The sequence below is a fragment of the Leptonotus elevatus genome, chromosome 1 (genome assembly GCF_054856555.1).
Source record: "Leptonotus elevatus isolate MCC_2025b chromosome 1, RoL_Lele_1.0, whole genome shotgun sequence".
Taxonomy (NCBI): domain Eukaryota; kingdom Metazoa; phylum Chordata; class Actinopteri; order Syngnathiformes; family Syngnathidae; genus Leptonotus; species Leptonotus elevatus.
Window position 1 is genome coordinate 43,692,553 of NC_141239.1, and position 18,640 is coordinate 43,711,192.

The 18,640-nt window shown below is 41.7% G+C and overlaps 1 protein-coding gene across 4 annotated transcripts in view; it reads left to right on the forward strand.

Moving 5' to 3' along the window:
• Positions 1 to 17,185, forward strand: part of col5a3a (collagen, type V, alpha 3a) — a 57,258-nt gene extending 40,073 nt beyond the window's left edge. For all 4 annotated transcript variants that reach the window (XM_086069552.1, XM_086069469.1, XM_086069717.1 and 1 more), the window contains 37 exons: positions 366 to 419; positions 683 to 736; positions 832 to 876; positions 1,047 to 1,100; positions 1,269 to 1,313; positions 1,447 to 1,500; positions 1,619 to 1,672; positions 1,835 to 1,888; positions 1,963 to 2,070; positions 2,338 to 2,427; positions 2,548 to 2,601; positions 2,738 to 2,845; positions 2,940 to 3,047; positions 3,310 to 3,363; positions 3,570 to 3,623; positions 3,710 to 3,817; positions 3,894 to 3,947; positions 7,264 to 7,317; positions 9,743 to 9,796; positions 9,860 to 9,913; positions 10,004 to 10,111; positions 10,185 to 10,238; positions 10,556 to 10,609; positions 10,695 to 10,748; positions 10,854 to 10,907; positions 11,006 to 11,113; positions 11,201 to 11,254; positions 11,407 to 11,460; positions 11,521 to 11,628; positions 12,106 to 12,159; positions 12,265 to 12,300; positions 12,612 to 12,665; positions 12,755 to 13,031; positions 13,175 to 13,287; positions 13,365 to 13,433; positions 13,508 to 13,741; positions 15,410 to 17,185. In XM_086069552.1, the coding sequence (XP_085925678.1) occupies positions 366 to 419; positions 683 to 736; positions 832 to 876; positions 1,047 to 1,100; positions 1,269 to 1,313; positions 1,447 to 1,500; positions 1,619 to 1,672; positions 1,835 to 1,888; positions 1,963 to 2,070; positions 2,338 to 2,427; positions 2,548 to 2,601; positions 2,738 to 2,845; positions 2,940 to 3,047; positions 3,310 to 3,363; positions 3,570 to 3,623; positions 3,710 to 3,817; positions 3,894 to 3,947; positions 7,264 to 7,317; positions 9,743 to 9,796; positions 9,860 to 9,913; positions 10,004 to 10,111; positions 10,185 to 10,238; positions 10,556 to 10,609; positions 10,695 to 10,748; positions 10,854 to 10,907; positions 11,006 to 11,113; positions 11,201 to 11,254; positions 11,407 to 11,460; positions 11,521 to 11,628; positions 12,106 to 12,159; positions 12,265 to 12,300; positions 12,612 to 12,665; positions 12,755 to 13,031; positions 13,175 to 13,287; positions 13,365 to 13,433; positions 13,508 to 13,741; positions 15,410 to 15,556 (2,946 nt within the window). In that variant the 3' untranslated portion in view covers positions 15,557 to 17,185. The remainder of the gene's footprint in view (positions 1 to 365; positions 420 to 682; positions 737 to 831; positions 877 to 1,046; positions 1,101 to 1,268; positions 1,314 to 1,446; positions 1,501 to 1,618; positions 1,673 to 1,834; positions 1,889 to 1,962; positions 2,071 to 2,337; positions 2,428 to 2,547; positions 2,602 to 2,737; positions 2,846 to 2,939; positions 3,048 to 3,309; positions 3,364 to 3,569; positions 3,624 to 3,709; positions 3,818 to 3,893; positions 3,948 to 7,263; positions 7,318 to 9,742; positions 9,797 to 9,859; positions 9,914 to 10,003; positions 10,112 to 10,184; positions 10,239 to 10,555; positions 10,610 to 10,694; positions 10,749 to 10,853; positions 10,908 to 11,005; positions 11,114 to 11,200; positions 11,255 to 11,406; positions 11,461 to 11,520; positions 11,629 to 12,105; positions 12,160 to 12,264; positions 12,301 to 12,611; positions 12,666 to 12,754; positions 13,032 to 13,174; positions 13,288 to 13,364; positions 13,434 to 13,507; positions 13,742 to 15,409) is intronic.
• The last annotated feature ends 1,455 nt before the right edge of the window (positions 17,186 to 18,640 follow it).

Consider the following 18,640-nt stretch of genomic DNA (forward strand, 5'->3'; position numbering starts at 1 on the left):
CAAGTCGCACACACCAGAAGGAGCCAAGATAAATTGTTTAGTTCTTGTACACTCACGGAACACTACCATCTGCAGTCCAGCTGTTTGGAACCAATGCTTGAGAAAGCCTTTTTTCAACTGCATTTGGGTGGCCGAATGTCAAGGACGGGAAAAAACATCACAAAACCTGTCAGGATTATTTAATTATTATCTAATTATGTGTAATATCCAAAAGCTCAGCTTTCCTGCAACAATACAATAGAAGGCTATTTCCACAAAAGACAGACAAATCTTACTGCGATTAGGTTGTGCTCATTTTAGTCAACATATCTCATCTGACTTTATTTTTTTAAATCTATATCCCCTTGTTTGTTTGTTTTTTGTAGGGTCACCTTGGAGTACCAGGACTGCCTGGATACCCAGGACGTCAAGGGTCAAAGGTAATCGATTATTGATGCGGCTCAATGTTATTTCCGTCCTTGTTCGGTTAAACACAAAATGATGATAGACGACTTATTAAAATTGGCCAATCTATTAATAGGTCTTCAGAACCACCCATTCATCACATGCTGATGAATGAGGGTATTTAACTTTGTGTTGTTTTGGATTTGATTAGCTGTAATTTGATATAATAGTTAATTATACACTGAAGAGACACTGGAGTCTTTCCGCAAGGATGATTAACCTCACTTGGTCTCCCCAGGGATCCATTGGCTTCCTTGGTGCGGCAGGATCTCCAGGAGAGAAGGGACGCAGGGTGAGGAGACTTGCATTAATTTAAATCCACATCCCACCGCTTTAAATACAAATATGTAGACCCAGTAAAAATCGATTATTAACTTTTCAATCCAGGGTCCAGCTGGCCAGTCTGGATCTGGAGGCCAGAGAGGTCCTAATGTGAGTACAGCTCTGTTTTTACGCATTATGATAAATAATCTAAAACAAAATGACCATGATTAGATTGTGATAGTAGTGCGGCCACTCTAGCGTTTACTTCCATATTCTGCGTTTTGCCACTGAGAGATAAATTATTCACATGCTTATTCGCCTTTTGTTTTTGCCGAAAGGGGGCCCGAGGAGGAAGAGGAGCAAGAGGACCCACTGGGAAGCCTGGAGAAAAGGTGATGGGGCTTCAGAAAAACAAGATAAAGACACACATACCTTAATCTTAAAAAATTACAACATCACATTTGCATACTGTAAACATAAACCTTAAGTGAGCAAAACAATAGAGATAGCTAGAGGAAGTTCAGAAGAGAAGTTCATGTTTGTTTGTTTTTTGGCGTTAGGGTTCGTCCGGACAAGATGGCTCTCAAGGATCCCCTGGAGAACAGGTAACATCTTGACTCATGGCCAGTGGCTTGGCACATTGGATAGTAGACCCATGTGACAAATTAGAATTGCACAGGCTGCAGAAAACACAATCATTGGCTGGAAACACCTTTTTTAAATTTACGCTTTTTTTAGGGTCCCCAAGGCCCACAGGGAATGCACGGTGAAACAGGATCAAAAGGACCAAATGTGAGTAGACTTTTCAGTTTTTATGTTATTGTTCTTTTAAACTTAACTTTTTAGAGTCAATTTTGTTCCAGGTTTTTATTTTCTATTTTTATGATAACAAAAGATACTATGTGTTTAGGGTCCACCTGGAAAAGATGGAGTTCCGGGTCATCCTGGCCAAAGAGGGGAGCCAGTAAGTCATCTACTGTTCTATTACACCTACATTTTATTATTGCTTTAAAATGTTGCCCTCAGACCCTAACAATAAATTGCCAAAGAGCTGAGAGTCGTATATAGTCACTAATAAACAGCAGGTGAAGCAAAAGTCATAACACTAAATGTTCTTTCTTATAAGGGCTTCCAAGGAAAAAATGGCCCCCCTGGTCCCCCGGGTGTTGTCGGACCACAGGTCAGAGGATTTTACCCGACGTTATCTGTCAGCCTATCCAACCAGTGATAAAATTGTCGGAATGTCCCCTTCAGGGCAAGACCGGTGAAACGGGGCCAAATGGCGACAGGGGCCATCCGGGTTCACCAGGACCACCCGGTGAGCAAGGCTTACCTGGATCGGCTGGAAAGGAGGGAGCCAAAGTGAGTAGTTTTCATTGTATTGTCAGGATCATAATTACTTTGCGGGCCGGTCCTTTCATTTAAAGTCCAGGGACGTTGTCAATACCTTTGAAACATGATCTTATCTACCGTTAGCAATCTAACTTTGAATTTGCCAATGAATAAAGCTCACAGATAGATTAGTATTCTTTCTTCAAACGATTCTCGAGTTGATGTGAAGACTGCAGAAGTTGCTGGTGTCTGCTGTCCACTCGTTCGAGTTTTTATGTGTATGTATGTGCTTTCTAGGGAGACCTGGGCCCACCAGGAGCCCCCGGAAAGAGTGGCCATGTAGGGATCCAGGGATTTAGGGGAAGCAGAGGGATCCCTGGTGCACCGGTATTGCCTAAATTATGCAGACATTTGCAGCATTTGGATCACAATGGCTGAGATTACTTGACGTCACAATGCTGAAAATCAAAAGAGCTTGATTGCAAAGTTGTTTGCGTCTTCCGCCAGGGTCCTGCGGGCTTAAAAGGAGCAGAGGGTGTACCTGGTATTCCGGGACTTATCGTAAGTTGGATTTTGAGCTATTTTTCTTCATCACTTTTGTCTAGGCAGCTTCTCCATTGTAATGTTTGTATATTTGAAGAAGAAAAGGAGCATACACTCTGAATGACATCATCTCTCTCTCTCTTGCAACCCCCAGGGTGCCACCGGAGAGAGGGGACCAGCTGGGCCAGCAGGTGCTATCGGGCAGCCAGGACGGTCCGGCAATGTTGGCCCCTTGGGGCCAATGGGAGAGAAGGGTGAACCAGTAAGACGCCAAACTTGCCGAATTGAGCTTACACGACCATTCTGATCCAATGTGAGAGGAAAACCCTGATTATGTGCGCTCTCTTTGTTCCAAGGGAGAGAAGGGACCCACCGGGCCGGCTGGGAATGATGGGGAACAAGGACCTGTTGGACTGCCAGGACCTGTGGGAGCAGCTGGGCCTCCAGGCGAGGACGGAGACAAGGTATTCAACACTGCAATGACAAGCACGAAGTTGTAATTTGAAGGATACTCATCACTTAGGTGGTATCCTCAAAGTTTCTGCTTGGTAACATACCTGTCCCAGTTTGGCTTTGGAAGAGATGACTCTGAGTCCCATATTAGCCCTATGACAAAAGTCAGTGTATTGTATAGATCCACAGAGAAGAAATCAACTACTCCGGCAGCCTTATTTGTGACAATGAAGACTGTGTGTGTTGATGACATGAATGGATCTGTCTCCGTAGGGTGAAATAGGAGGCCCGGGCCAGAAGGGAAGCAAGGGAGACAAAGGAGAAGCAGTGAGTGTGAATCCCATTTCAATAATCTCAGTATTATGCAAGTGACTTGCATCAGCAGGAGGCAGAGGACATCCTGGCTCATAATTGGTTTGGGATAATTCATTATGATAACAGTTTGTCTGTACAATGCACCCCGCCGCTATAATGAGCAGATGGCTTTAATCATGTCTTCAGCGGAAGTATTTAACAGTCATTCTGTTTTTTAGGGACCCCCAGGATCTATTGGAATTCAAGGACCTGCGGGCCAGCCAGGAGTGACTGTAAGCAGCATAACTCACAATACAGCGCGTGAATGGTGGATCCTTTGGTTTGTTTCGTAGCCTTGAACCGGCTTTGTATGTTTCAGGGTGCAGATGGCGAGCCAGGGCCTCGTGGGCAGCAGGGAATGAATGGAGCCAAAGGAGATGAAGGATTGAGAGGCTTTAAGGGGGCAACTGGTCCCACGGGCTTACAGGTAAGAAGGGCAACTGATTGAACGTATTGAAGATGCAGTTGTAAATTAATATCTAAATCTCTGTCTTTCTGCACAGGGAATGCCAGGACTGCCAGGGGAGAAAGGCGAAAGTGGCCATGTGGGCTCTATTGTAAGTAAAATTAATGCATTAAACACTCTAAAATATTTGTTTTGATAAGAATTGGAGACTCAGTGACTATCTTGAACTACTGTTGAGGTGCAAATCTCTCAATAATATCATAAAAACGATAGCTTGCATCAAGATGTGATTAATAAAAAAACGGAATGAATTCTGACCAATCAGTCTGTCAGTCAGCTTTGTTTAGTTTTCGCTGTGCTTCTTTATTACAGGCATGTGTTAGATTTGATTGGCACAAATAAAAACTTCAACAAAATCCACTAACCCTTTTGCTTTATAGACCTCATCCCAACAAATGAAATATTAGGCATAAGGTGTTGTCTCTCTTAAAAGTTTGCTCTATATTATTTATTTGTTTTTTACTAACATAACTAAGAGATTCATTTTTCAAAAATCTTTTTCAGTTTAATACATTTTGTAGAAACTTTATTTGGACGTTCGCCGACATTGTTATTTACGTCGCAACGCATTCATTGCGTAGTGACGTAGAATGGCGGCTCGCTCGCTGTGGTTTTGTGGTAGTCAAAGAGTAAACCAAATCTAATAAACGTCATGAAAAGGAGAAAAGGACTGTAATAGTAAAATATCCTAACTCTAATTTATGGGGAAGGGTACTCCTTTTCATACAAAAGCTCTACATACGCATTGACAGTATGCATGTTTCTGGAGTAAACCGGCTCCCCGCAGTTTACAGTGAGAACACAAATGGACCTCGGACTTGTTTGTTTTCTGACTATATATTGCTTGTTTGTACTTTGTTATAAAAATAATAAAAAAATAAATACATTAACATACACATTAAAAAAAGAAATGCGCTTGAATCTGCAAAATAATAATATTGCATGTACAGGTCTGTGTATGGGTGAAGTGCAGACACAATATAAAACATTTTAACAAAACAAATTGACTTTAGCACCGTTTGTCTCTGCCTTTTTACATCTTGTCTTAAACACAAATATATAAATAAAAAATACACTTCGCACGCCACACACATTAGTTAAGATAGCCAATAGCAGCACAACAGAGACATTAATATTCACACTTGTTTCCCTCATTCCACTCAAAAATGACAGTGATGGGCATAAGCCTTCAGTCTGACCACCTGCAACGTGTTCGAGCTTTGGAGGAAACTTTAGCTAACTATCTACCAAGTAGCATGACTACAACAGCAAAAAAGCAACAACAACAAAAGCAGACTAGTAATGAGAATAATGTGTTGGTAGAGTAAGAAACCTTTCACATATGCTGGTGGAAGTAAGGAACTTACAATTTCACTCGACTGGACAATCACACTAGGGAGGAACCGCTGGAGGACGATCAGCGTGCTCTGACGTTGCAACAGCGAAGGTGGGAGGGAGCGGAGGGCTTCTAACCATTTTCTTATCAAATAGGGGTGTACTGTATTTTTGTTGTTTAAATATTACTTTTAAACTCTATGGTTTATATACATACTATATCATTTTCTAGCTTGTTAAAAAGAACACACAGTAAAAATATACCTATATACTCTAAAATTTTAGGGGTGCTGTTGTTCACTTCAGCACCCCCAAAAAAGGGCTAAATACGTGTCTGCTACGCACTGAATGCTTTGCTACGTAAATAAAGTTTCTACAAAATGTATTAAACTGGAAACGATTTTTGAATAAAGAATTTCACAGTTATGTTAGTAACAACCTAATAAATAATATTGTATAATAGTATAGTCGGGGTTCCTTTTAAAGTCTTGTTCCATAAAAGCCCCACCCTCCTTTTATTTCTCTGGATGAGGCTGTGTTCCTGTATATTCCAAGTGAGCTATGTTTAGAGCAGACGTGCACTAATCTGCATCTGTGATAATCTGACGTCAGATCAACATGAAAGTTGGAATTTGATTGTCCAGAGCCTCCCTTTTGTATCTGTATCCGAGTGTATCTGATATTTGCTGAAGGTGACTACGTCTACTTACATTCAGTTTATCATTTACAAAAACATTTTTTTGTCCGCCTAAAATGATACGCAAAAGGATTCTGATATAAGATGAAGAATGATGATGTCAATGAATGGATTTCTGCTATTCTTGAATGACAAATGACAGGGTGTGCTCCTGCTGCATGCATTACTCTGGGTAGATTAATCTCAGTATTGCTCAGACTTGATGCAAGATGGCAGGCTGAGGAGCATGTCTAGGTTTGCTTCACTGATCTATTGGGACAATGCACAGGCAAACTAATTCAAAGGTACTCTCCTGGAGAGAACAAGCTAAGGTCTGCCTACTGCAATATCCTCACAATTCAAACAACAATTTCATGTTCTAATGTGCAGAATACAGTAGAGCATGACACTCGTGTGTAGCTGGGCAAATATTGAGCGTGCGTACTGCGTTGACATGACAACAATCCAATCCATGTTTGCAAGTAACGGGACTTCACTGGACACCAAGCCCCCACGTGTAGTCACAAATGTGACGAAGGAGAGTAAAATACAGAAAGCGAAAGCCTGTCTCTGATTGAAAGGAAGGTTCCGTTTGGTGATGAGATAAAAGTGACTGAGCGGAAGCAGCGAAGCAATGGAGTGGAAGGAAGAGGCGGGCCGCTGACTGCGAGAAGGAAGGAAGACGGCGTGACAGCTGCTAATCAGATTAGCCTCAGCCTTGGCTGACTAATGAGCATCCTCCTTTGTGACAGTCATCTCGTGTGCCGTCAACCATGAATACACGCTCGGCAAAATTCTCTCCAGCCCCTCCACTTCCTCGGCCAGATTATGTAGCAAGATGGAGCCAAAACTGAAAGACCGAGTCAGAGAGCAGGAGGCTGCCAAGGACACTTGGGAGACCTTCGTGTATGTCTGACTGTTACAGATCAAGACTTGTCACCAGTATGTCCCCATTGGATGGTGTGTGTGTGTGTGGGGGGGGGGGTTCCCTCCAGTCTCAAGCGAGATAGTGTTCCTTTCTGTCTGGACATCACACTTTTCCTTATGTTTGCTCAAGTGAAAGACAGTTGGGATTAATCGCTTGGCACCTTTGCCGAGCGGCAATGAGTAGTCCAATCACGTTCAGACTGACTGCTGGCTGAGACAATATGGTCCTGTTCATAACAGCTTTATTATTATTACTAAGAAGAAAGAGTGAGATAGTGGTGGCGGGGCAAATGAGAAAAAGTCTATGCATGGAGGGTAACGACCTGTCTGGATGTCTTTATCGTGTCGCTCATGTTATGAAATCCAGGAGACTTTTTCTAGTGAGGTCACATGATATTTGATTGATGCGATACATGTTCATTTTCAGCACGAAGATGCTGATGAAAACATTTGAACTCTCTCTTCACAGGGACCCCCAGGACAGCACGGACCCCGAGGGCCCCAGGGGCTAATTGGTGCAGAGGTAGATGGATCCTTGTTTTTTTGTTATTGTTTTCATTTGGATCATAACTTATCATAACTGGATTGGGACCACTCCTCTCTTATTTCAGCCACTAAAAACCTCAATACAGTTTACAATACGGAGGGTTATCCATTCATAGTGGTACTGACTTTACAAATCGTGTACACGAAACTAGTTTGCACAGAATGTACACAGCACAAGGAGGAACTTATGTTATTGCCATACTTACCATTTCTAGTTTAAAACCCCAGTGGACATATCTGCGTCTAAACCAATAAAAGAAACAATTTGGATGATGTCAACACTTTGGGTTCATGATTGGATCTTTACTAACCAATCGCAAGTTGGTTTGCATGATGTTCATGTTAAGAATGTTGCATATAAGCTTGGTAAGTTTACAACACGTTACAGCCATATTATCTTGGCGTCCACTATAACAACTAAAAACATGAGATACCCCCCCCCCCCCTCCAAAAAAATCTATATTGTTCTTATGTGGGAGTCAAAATCAGAACACACACAAAAAAGAAATTTTGCCCAGCAGAAAAAATGCGGGTCTGAAGGAGCTACTTGTATTATTAATGAATCATATTTATAGGCTCTAGTCCTTTTCATATACTGTAGTTATGAGTTTCAACTGGGTTGGTTACTGATTGGCAAAGGTAGGCATTTCGTCAATATTGACGTCAATCCGTCAACGAGGGGCATACGTTTTTTGGACAATTGACAAATGACAGGAAAATTTGAACTATTGCAATCCAATCATTTGTCAGAATGCCCATTTTAACTCATTCACTGCCATTGACGGCTGTAGATGTAAATTCATTTGAACTATTAATATTAGTTTAGCATTTTTTCCCACTTTTGTTAACAAGAGTATGAAAACCTAGAAAAATAATTATTCTACATTTAGAACAGATATATAATGTGTGATTAATTGTGAGTTAACTAGTGAAGTCATGCGATTAATTACGGAAAAAATTACGCCCCTAATTTTAATAATCTTTTCTTTTCTTTTTTTTTTTAAAGAAAAGATTATAAAAAATTAGGAGCGTCAGGCGATTACATTTTTTTATCATAATTAATCGCATGACTTCACTAGTTAACTCATGATTAATCACAAATGTTATATCTGTTGTAAATGTACAATAAAAAAAATCTAGGTTTTCATACTCTTGTTAACAAAAGTGGGAAAAAATGTTAAACAAATAGAAATAGTTCAAATCAATTTTTGACGTCTATTGCCGTCAATGGCAGTGAATGACGAAAGATGGAAACATTGACGGATGCCCATTACACTGAGGAATGACAAATGACGGATTGACAATGCGGTTTGAAATATTGACGGAAAGTTGTCCCGACTGTTGACTATTGACGAATGGCAGACGCTCAAATGTCATTGACGCATCCACTTCTGCTGATAGATGTTTTGTGACTGCAACAGAACTTTGTTGTGAGCTGATCAATGTAGTTTTCCCCATTCTAGGTATAAAAAAATAAGCAAAATGTAAAACATAAACAAAACTAAGATCAGGTTTCCTGTAGGCTACAGCCTTGAACTGATAATCAGATTCATCATTTGTCAGGATGTGTGTTACTAATACCCGCAACAGCTCCCAAGAGTGTTCACCCAACCCACCTGAGAATTAAGAGAGAGCTAAGCCAGAGATACGGAGGAAAAAAGCTGTCTGAGTGACTCATAAAGAAAACATGTTGGTTTGCCACCAAAGGAATCAAACATTGAAATAACTCGTCGAGAACAAAAGCTGTATCAAAAAATTGAGATTCATTAAAAGAATTTAGTTGAATTTGAGAGTGTACATAATGACCAGACATTCAGTGTTATGATCATGATTATCTTTCCAGTATGTGGTATTGTCGTTTCGACCACACTCTCCCGCCTATCTACCTTTGAGACTTGAATTATTAACGCACTATAAAGATTTTCACTGACAGAGTTATATTTGCAGCTTCATTAATCATTTACAACTATTTGACTGTCAACCCTGAGAGGCGGTTATATTTACCCGGGTAATGGCTGTCCATCTGCATACAATGTCTCACTCTGCTCAATTATTCAACATTCAAGTGCAGTAAGCCATGATACATAAATGGACTGATACATGTTCAAGTGGAATGCCGCGTGGGCGGCATGACGTGAGGAAAAGCAGCGCTTCGGCGCCTTTTTGGTTGGAGATTTTTTTTTGCTTAGTTTGTCTGAAAATGCAGCAAGTGTCGTCCTCGACTGAAAGGACAAATAGCACCTGCCTCACAACAAATCCACGAAGCTAACCTGACATTTCATGTTGTATTTTTTTTTCCAGCTAAATAGACAGCAAGCAAACGAGCAGGTTTTTTTTTTGTGACATCAAGTTAATATTGGAAAGTTGTCCTTTGCTCTTATTTTGTGATATTCTGTGTTCAGGGCGCAGCGGGAATGCCGGGTGGAGTTGGTCAACCAGGACCTCCTGGAGAGAAGGTCAGCATGTCACATAAGCAAAATCCTTATGCGTTTGTGTTTCCAACACGCTTTCTCTTGTAGGGTGAGGACGGCGAGGCCGGCGACCCGGGACCAGTTGGCGAGTCTGGTGCTGCTGTGAGTCAATACTGGCCGTCTTTCTCAACCATGACTCCATTTTTACTACTGTCCGTGCAGCTTTTGTCACATATTTGGCTGATGTTTTAGGGTGTTAAAGGAGACATAGGGGAGAAGGGCGACTCTGGACCACCTGGTACAGCAGGACCTCCGGGAATTAGAGGACTACCGGGAGACGATGGAACTAAGGGCAATATTGTTCGTTTGTCTGATTTACCACATTGTCTTTGATATGTCCAGTGTTGTATTACTGACTGGTTTGCCTCCCAAGGGCCCTGTTGGATTCCCAGGAGATGCAGGACCTCGTGGAGAAATTGGTCCCACTGTAAGCAACTCGTGCCCTTTTCCACTACACGGCTCTACTCACAATTACATTGACATTTGGTACAATAAGTTCTTTCTATTCTAGTATCTGATCATTAAACATTCCAAGCGTGGAGAATCAATGTAAAGCCCTGCTAATCTCTAATTGGCCCAAAAAAAAATTCTCCCAACACTTCACTGTAACATTTGATGACTAGAAATGACAATAAACACAAACACTAAGTTATCTTATCCTGTTGCCATGCGTTGGCGCGGGACGCTGCAGTATTACACTCCACAGTTTTGCTGCAGCACAAACGGTCATTGTTTATCATTTAGGGACAAGATGGTGGACCTGGACCTAAAGGTGATGACGGAGAAACAGGCAAAGCGGTGAGTTTTCTGAAGGAGGCGTGAACTTGGATCCATGTTTTCCCACACCAACTTTGTGGAATCAAATGGCCATTATCATCTGCAGGGCCCCTCAGGAGCCTCTGGAGAGCCAGGTCCTCCAGGACCACCAGGACGAAGGGTGAGATTAATTTGTTATATGTGTTAGTGTATTTTGTATGTGCGCACATGCTAAAAAAAGTTGAGTCTTCTTTTCATCAACATATTCTTGAATTCACTACCTCAGGGTCACATGGGTGCTGCAGGACTTGAAGGCAAGCAAGGAATGAAAGGGGCCAAGGTGGGCGTGACGACTTTGAGCTCAGCGGTCATCGATGTACATTTTCTCATGTGTCGTCTTCATATTGATGTCCATCCCTTGTCTCTTTTGCTCGGTAGGGAACAACAGGTACTCTGGGTCCAGTGGGTAGGACGGGCCCTGTCGGACCGCAAGGCCATCCCGGGAGGCCGGGTCCAGACGGGCTTCACGGCATCCCAGGCCCTGCGGTCAGTACAAAGTTGGATTTTGGAAAAAACAGTTGATAGCCCTCCATCTCACTTAAACTCCATTGTATTTTTTCCTTTGGTCTCCAGGGTGAGCAAGGGTTAACCGGTCCACAAGGACAAACTGGACCACCCGGGCCAATGGTGAGTAAATTGAGCTGGTAATGGAGTTAATGAATTAAGTGTCAATTTGGAATGCTTTTTGAAAAAAGGTGTCATGCACAATTAAATCTGTTTCCCTCATTTGAATCTGCATAATTGAAGTGGCTAACTAACATGTCTGATATTATTATCAGGGACCACCGGGACTTCAAGGGTTGAAGGGGGACCATGGAATAGATGGAGAGAAAGTAAGTATGCTAGTCAAGTCAGTGTCATAGGAAGACGTTTAATCCTGCATCGGCCTGCAGGGTCATGGTGGGTTGCTTGGCCTCGTGGGCCCCCCGGGAGAACCTGGTGAGAAGGGTGACAGAGGCCTGCCTGGTATTGACGGACCGCACGGAACCAAAGGAGATGAGGTACAAATGCTTTTAACATTGGATATATTGTACAGTGGTGTCTTGAGATACGAGTGAGACAACTCTGAGGTTGTTGTTTTTTTACATCATCGCGCATGCACAAAATTACAGAGCAACGGAATTGGTTAACATGCACAACCCGTCCAAGAAAATGTGGGAGCCAGTAGAAAGCGGTGAAATAAGGTTGTGTAAGCGTATTTTATTGTGGATGTGTGTGGGTATCAGTGTCTCATTGCCGTGGAGACAACCTCCAGTCCATGGGCACCGGAAAAAGCTGCTGGAAACGCATATAACCCTTTAAGAAACACAAATGCTACACAAACGCATTTAAATATTCAATAAAACAGCACTCATGGGCTCTTTATCCTCTGCAGAGATCTAAAAGGACCCAACGTCCATGAACAGCATGCTGTACTGTAATCATAACGTGATAATTAAGTTGCCTAAAAGTACATTCTTGTACCATATACATTTTAGGGTGTGAATGGCCCAGCTGGTCCCACCGGACCACCAGGACCACCTGGTCTGTCAGTAAGTTACATTTATAACTGGATTTGGGAAATAGAATTATTATCCAGTCCAATACATTTTTAATATCTTGCTCACAAATGTTCCCGTTACGTCTTCTGTTCTTAGGGTGCCGGTGGAGAAAAAGGATCCAAGGGCAACATGGTGAGTCCAAACGAGGGCTTTCAATTTGTGACATGGTTGTTTGTGTTGAAACACCTCTGCAGGTGTTAGAAATGTGCTGCAGACACGAAAGACAGTGTGTGTCAAGGGCTTCATGTTCAAGGGCTTATAATCATAAGCCTCCACTGTGTTTGTCCATTGGGCTTCTTGTAATCTGACCGCCAACTGCAAAAGCACACAGCTGCATAATCTTGTTACGTAGCAGCCATATGTGCCCGGATGATGCTCGGTGCTTTTTAAGGCAGCAGGTGGCAAATGATTGACGTGTGATGTTCTCCTTTTGTGTTCTCCAGGGTGCTGTTGGTCCCACTGGTGATTCGGGCCCTATTGGCATCCCAGGACCTCCAGTCAGTACCTGTGATGATCAGTATCATAGCCTCCTGGACCCGTTTGTTTTTTACTCATTTCGATTTTTTGTGTGTGTGAAACCCCACAGGGACCCGCCGCAACTGTGGTCCAACCGCTGCCGATCCGGGAGGGCAGGAAGAAGAAAAGACGAAACTCGTCTAGAGAGGAGGAGGCGGTTATCAATATGGAAGACTATCTGCAAGCAGATCAGCCCTTAGTGGGAGAGGACGGAATGGAAGAAGTCTTTGCCACGCTTTCGTCCATGAAAACCGAGGTGGAGCTAATGAGGAGGCCCCTGGGCACCTTTGAGAGCCCGGCACGCACCTGCAAGGAGCTCATGATGGTTCAGCCCGATTTCAAAGATGGTGAGGCAATGCCTCGTTGCACTCGCTGTGTTGTCTTTTCTTGTCCACAAAAGATTTGAATCTGCCCCAAATGCCAAAAAATAATTCTCTTGTCCTGCTATCCTCTCTCTATTATGGATAACTTTCCCACGTGTGTTTGTTAGGAGACTACTGGATTGATCCTAACCAAGGCTGCAACCGAGATGCCCTCAAGGTCTACTGCAACTTCACAGCTGGCGGCGATACCTGCCTGGACCCTGACGAGAAGATCAAAATGGTGCGTTTTCAACAACGCAAGCCGCATTTGCCTGCCAAGCAACTCGGCCTGCAATTGTTCCCTGTGCCGGTCTTTAGGTGAAATTAGCAGCGTGGAGCAAAGACAAACCAGGAGGCTGGTACAGTCAATACAGAAGAGGCAGGAAGGTACAAATTGAAGATCTTCGAACAAAAGCTCCGTCTGTGATCAAAGCTAACAATTACGTGTTCGTACCCGCCAGTTCTCCTACAACGACATGGACGGCAACACCGTACAAGTTGTCCAGCTGACCTTCCTCAAACTACTGAGCGCCACGGCCAAGCAGCGCTTCACGTACACGTGCCAGAACTCGGCAGGGTGGTATGACAGCACGTCGCGTTCCTACCGCTACGCCCTGCGCTTCCGGGCCGGCAATGATGAGGAGCTGACGCAGGACAAAAGCTCCTTCATTCGCGCCGTGTACGACGGATGCCAGGTCAGTGTTGAGATCGTCATGTCACATGACATGTTTAGCTTGTTCTGAGCCTATCCCAGCTGGTGGAAAAAATAGGGTTTTCAATAAACTGAACATGTGTAAGGATGGGAAAAACATACAAACGCCACACAAGAAGGCAGGAGCTGGGATTCGAACCTCATAAATGTCAAGCACACGTATCCAAACTGTCACCGGGCTGCTGTACCAACATTTTTGGCTGACCGGTTAAATTTTTTGTGTTTACAAATCACAATCAATCACGGGCAATGCTATCATTGACACACAGATTGCCCTATGATTACATTACTAGTAAAGTATAACAACAACAAATTTGAACTGGAAATTGGAAACCGAATCGAATTATTAAATTTTAAAATATACCATCCTTGAATTGTATCAACCCCAATGTAACAAGACTTGGGCTGCAACGATTTTTTAAATAACCGATTAATCTATCAATTATTTAGTCAATTAATCGTTTAATTTATTTATCCGTCCCTTTGTTAAAAAAATAGCACATTAACTCATTTGCTCCCAAAAACATATAAATACGTTCTATTTTAAATATTGCCGTGGTCCCAAAAACTTATTTATATAATTTGGTTTTTTTTAATGTTTTTTTTATGCTAGAGCATACAGAAGGCTTTGATGCAGCCTCTGACCTGATGAGGACCCTTATAGCAATGGTAGTTGTTTCAGAAAACGGCCAGCAGGTGGCAGCAGAGTATAAGACCAGGACCATGTTGCAAAAAAAGCTGATTTCCCCACAGATTTGTGAATAATGATGAAACTTAGCTATATTCTAATGCTAATTGCTGCAAATCAGAAACACATAGAAATATACTTTTTTTCCTGATGGAAGAAGAGACTGGTTTGTTTTGGTAGGTTCCATGTTTTTTATAGCAATAGAACACAATATTCTGTGGGCCTTGCAAAATCTGTCAAAATTAGTAAATCAGTAAAACAGCCGGGAGCGAAGGGGGTTGCTTTAGTGAAAACGGCTGGGAGTCAATGAGTTATTTTCAATTTGAAAGGTGCACAAACAAATTTGAATATGAGTCACCTACTGGTTGGGTTCATAACGTGTCAGAAAATGGGCAAACATGATGTTTTCCAAAGTAAAAACAAAAGTCGCTCATTTTGCTTTCATAGAAGACTACATAATTCTGATCATATTTATTTCCTGTTGAGACAGAAATTCCGAGAATTTGGACAATTTGAAATTGAAATAAAGTTCTAAAGTCAAAAAATATTAATTTTAATATTATTTTTTTGGGATAACCAGTTAATCATTTCACCTCTAACCGAGATACATATGTACTAGTAATTATGAGAGCTACACACCATGTATAAATCGTTATAAATTGGTTATTAATAATGATTTGTTGTTTGTTTGAATTGAATTCATGTGAATAGTTTGGGCTTTGGAGAGCTTGTACATGTTGTTGCTTGTTAAAAAACACGACACAGCCATATCAAATCGAATCATAATCTTGCTGAATTATCGTACCACACGTCACCAGATATGCATCGAATCATCTTTTACTGGAGAGATGCACAATCAGACTGTGCAGGAAAGAAGAATGCAGGCGGATTGAATATATTTCCAAATCCCAAGCCAACCATTTTATAGGTCACATAATAACCGCTTCAACATTTGTCTTTCAGGTGCGCAAAGGTCAGGAAAGCACCGTTCTGGAGGTGGACTCCCCCTTGGCCGAGCTGCTGCCCATTATGGATGTGTCCGCAACAGACTTTGGCAACAGCAACCAAAAGTTTGGATTCCAAGTTGGACGCGTGTGCTTCACTGGCTGAGAAGACAACAACCACCAGAAAAAGAAAAAAAAACGAGACCACTGAACACTGCAAAACCAAAGAAACGGGAGTTTTACCACTGCCCCGAGCAATATTTATTGTTATATTATGTTGTATATTATTTAAGACTTTCTTCACAACCCACGTTGGGAATTCCTTTGGCTTTACAACAACAAGAAGACATTCATCAGTTGCCACGAAGCACCAAAGGGAAATAAGATGTGTTTATATGTTAGGTTTTTTTTTTTTTCTTCTTCCTTTTTATTTTCAATTTCCTTCCTCTTCAAATGGTCCAGTGCAAGAAGGAACTTATGAGCTACCTGATGTTGTCAACGACTGGCACCGAGTAATTCCCAGACACATTCATTTGCATGCTAGCGGGTTATTATACTGACAATCGCATAGCGGCGTGGAACTAGCCGAGCATATTAATTCTACACGCGCACCATTCTTCATTTTCTGTTTGTAGGAGTGATGAATTCTTCTGTTTACCCTTCAAGCGCAGTTTGCTAAACGTGATTAGCATTTAGTAGCTAAATGCGGGCTATACAGAACTATGTTTGAACCTTTGTTTCCTATTGCTTTAAGTCCTCATTTACAAATCGGTGTATCCGCACGTACTCCTCACTGCGAGGACATTCCAGGGCAAGAATTAAGAGCATGCTGATTAAAAAACAAGCATCTGCACCGTGCTCCTTTATACCAAGAGACATGTCATGCAACTCTTGTCACTTTACAGCCTCACTTGCAGGCATTTGTTTCTTTGGATTATTAATATGTTGAAATAGGTACGTGTTATTTGCTCTTCGCCGGTGCTATTTTTATTTTATTTTTTTTGTGTGCTTCTGTGGGCTGGATCACGGGACGAATAGGCGGGGAGGCGGCTGTGGCTCCTTCAGCAGAAAGAATCACCCTCTGAGGGAGGCTGGGGACGACTGCTGAAGGCGAGGGGGGGAGGGGGGTTTGCACATCTTCTGGCTGATTGTGCCAATTTCACAGGGCCAGTGAAGGTCGCTGGGGACATCTCAGTGCAGCGTGGATTGCAGCTTTAAAGGGAAACTCCACTCTTGCATTGAACTCGTCTTGTACTATTTGATAAGAAGCATGAAAGCAGATTTCCGTATGAAAAGGAGCTGAGGCCACATGAAAGTAGGGTCCGACCGATTAATGGCCTGGCAGATATTAGTTTTTTATTTTATTTTTGCCGATATTTCTCTCTGTTGTAAAGGTAAACATACTTTAAGGATAAATTCAGTTATTTTATAATGTATTTTTAATTAATCAACCAATTAATTTTTATTGCACCAATTATCGGAATCGGTCTCAACCTAAATAAACCTCATCAGTCGGGCCCTAATTAAAAGTGTGCCGATTATTATAAGGTGATCACTGCATGTTAACATCTTTAAATGAACAAATGGTGCTACGTAACTTTTGTTGACATCAAAATACGCATCCAGCCTGCGTGATTTGAAACTGGTCCAGCCCCGTGTTACACCTCCTGTGTTGTGTTATTTTGAGGTTTTCCATACTGTACAGTTATTCTTTCACTTTGAGATGTTTACCCTGAACTGTATTCTTCAAACAAACAAAAAAACAGTGGCGTGAATAAAGGCGTTGGGGAAACCATTTGAGTAATGTTCTTCTGACCTCCCAGACGGTCTCGATGGAGAATGATGTCTGCAGTGGTCTGCGTTTTGACTTCATTTATTTCAATTAGCCCGTTTCAGGCCTCCAGAGGGAAGGAGGAGGCTGAGTTGAAGGGAGATGAAGAGAAAGGTCAGAAATGACAAAACATTCTGCTCTGACTTATTTGGCAGACCTCATGACACATTTTTTTATACCAGTAAATATCCGATTTTAATCACATTTTCCCTCTGAATTCTACCCATCCATCTATCTCTGGTCTACACATGCAGTAATTGCTCAGCCCTTCATCCGCACGGTCTTATCTGCAGACGCAGCACACGCTCGCTTTATAAAGGCTTTTCCTCTCACACACACACATGATAAATCAAGACACTCAGCCCCTTTGGCACACACTTTCAAAAGCTAGTAGAAAGAAAAACATGCTATCATGTGCCCCTTTCTTCTTCCTTTGAACTCTTAACCACACCGAGCTCTGCAACAGCAAAGTCCAGGTGACAATACTGAGGTCACAAATATAACAACATATGGGGTAAGGACATAGACATAAGAATATGTGAAACCGTGTCTATGTAAAACTATTGTTTATAAGCATCTTGGCATCAAGGAACTATATTGAAGTGATGGGAGGAGCTACATTTAGTCAAAAAGTGTTTTTTGCCGCCGTGTTGTGGCATCAAAAGGCAATTACAAACCCTGTAGTGTGGGCGTCAATTGCTCACGGTTAAGGAAGCGAACCCACACCGCCTACATCTAAGACAAGTGATGGTGCCACTTTGCCACCCAGGGCCCCACTGCTTGCACTATTCACGGCAAGGGTTCGCTGTACCACTAACAAAACCAAAAAAACGTAAGTTAAGAAAGTAAGTAAACTTTATTTCTATAGCGCTTTTCACAGGCAGAAGTCACAAAGCGCTTACCACAAAAAAGGACAGCAATAAAATACAATGCCATAAAACAAAAACATACTGTATATATAAAGAAACATGCAAAATATATGTATATACAGCATAAATATAAGAGCAGTGAGGCACAAAAAAAAACTGAATAAAATACAATTTAGTAAAATGCAATAAAATTTATTAGTTCTAGAAAGCCTGAATAACTCATTCACTGCCATTAACGGCTATTGACGTAAAAAATTCATTTAAACTATTTCTATTAGTTTAATTTTTTGTCTCCACTTTTGTTGACAAGAGTATGAAAACCTAGAAAAAATAGTTATTGTACATTTAGAACAGATATCAAATTTATTATTAATCAAGAGTTAACTATTGAAGTCATGCGATTAATTACAATTAAAAATTAGGAGCATCGGGTGATTAAAATCGTAATTAATTGGCATGACTTGCGAGGTAACTCATGATTAATCACAAATTTTATATCTGTTCTAAATGTACAATAAAAAAAATCTAAGTTTTCATACTCTTGTTAACA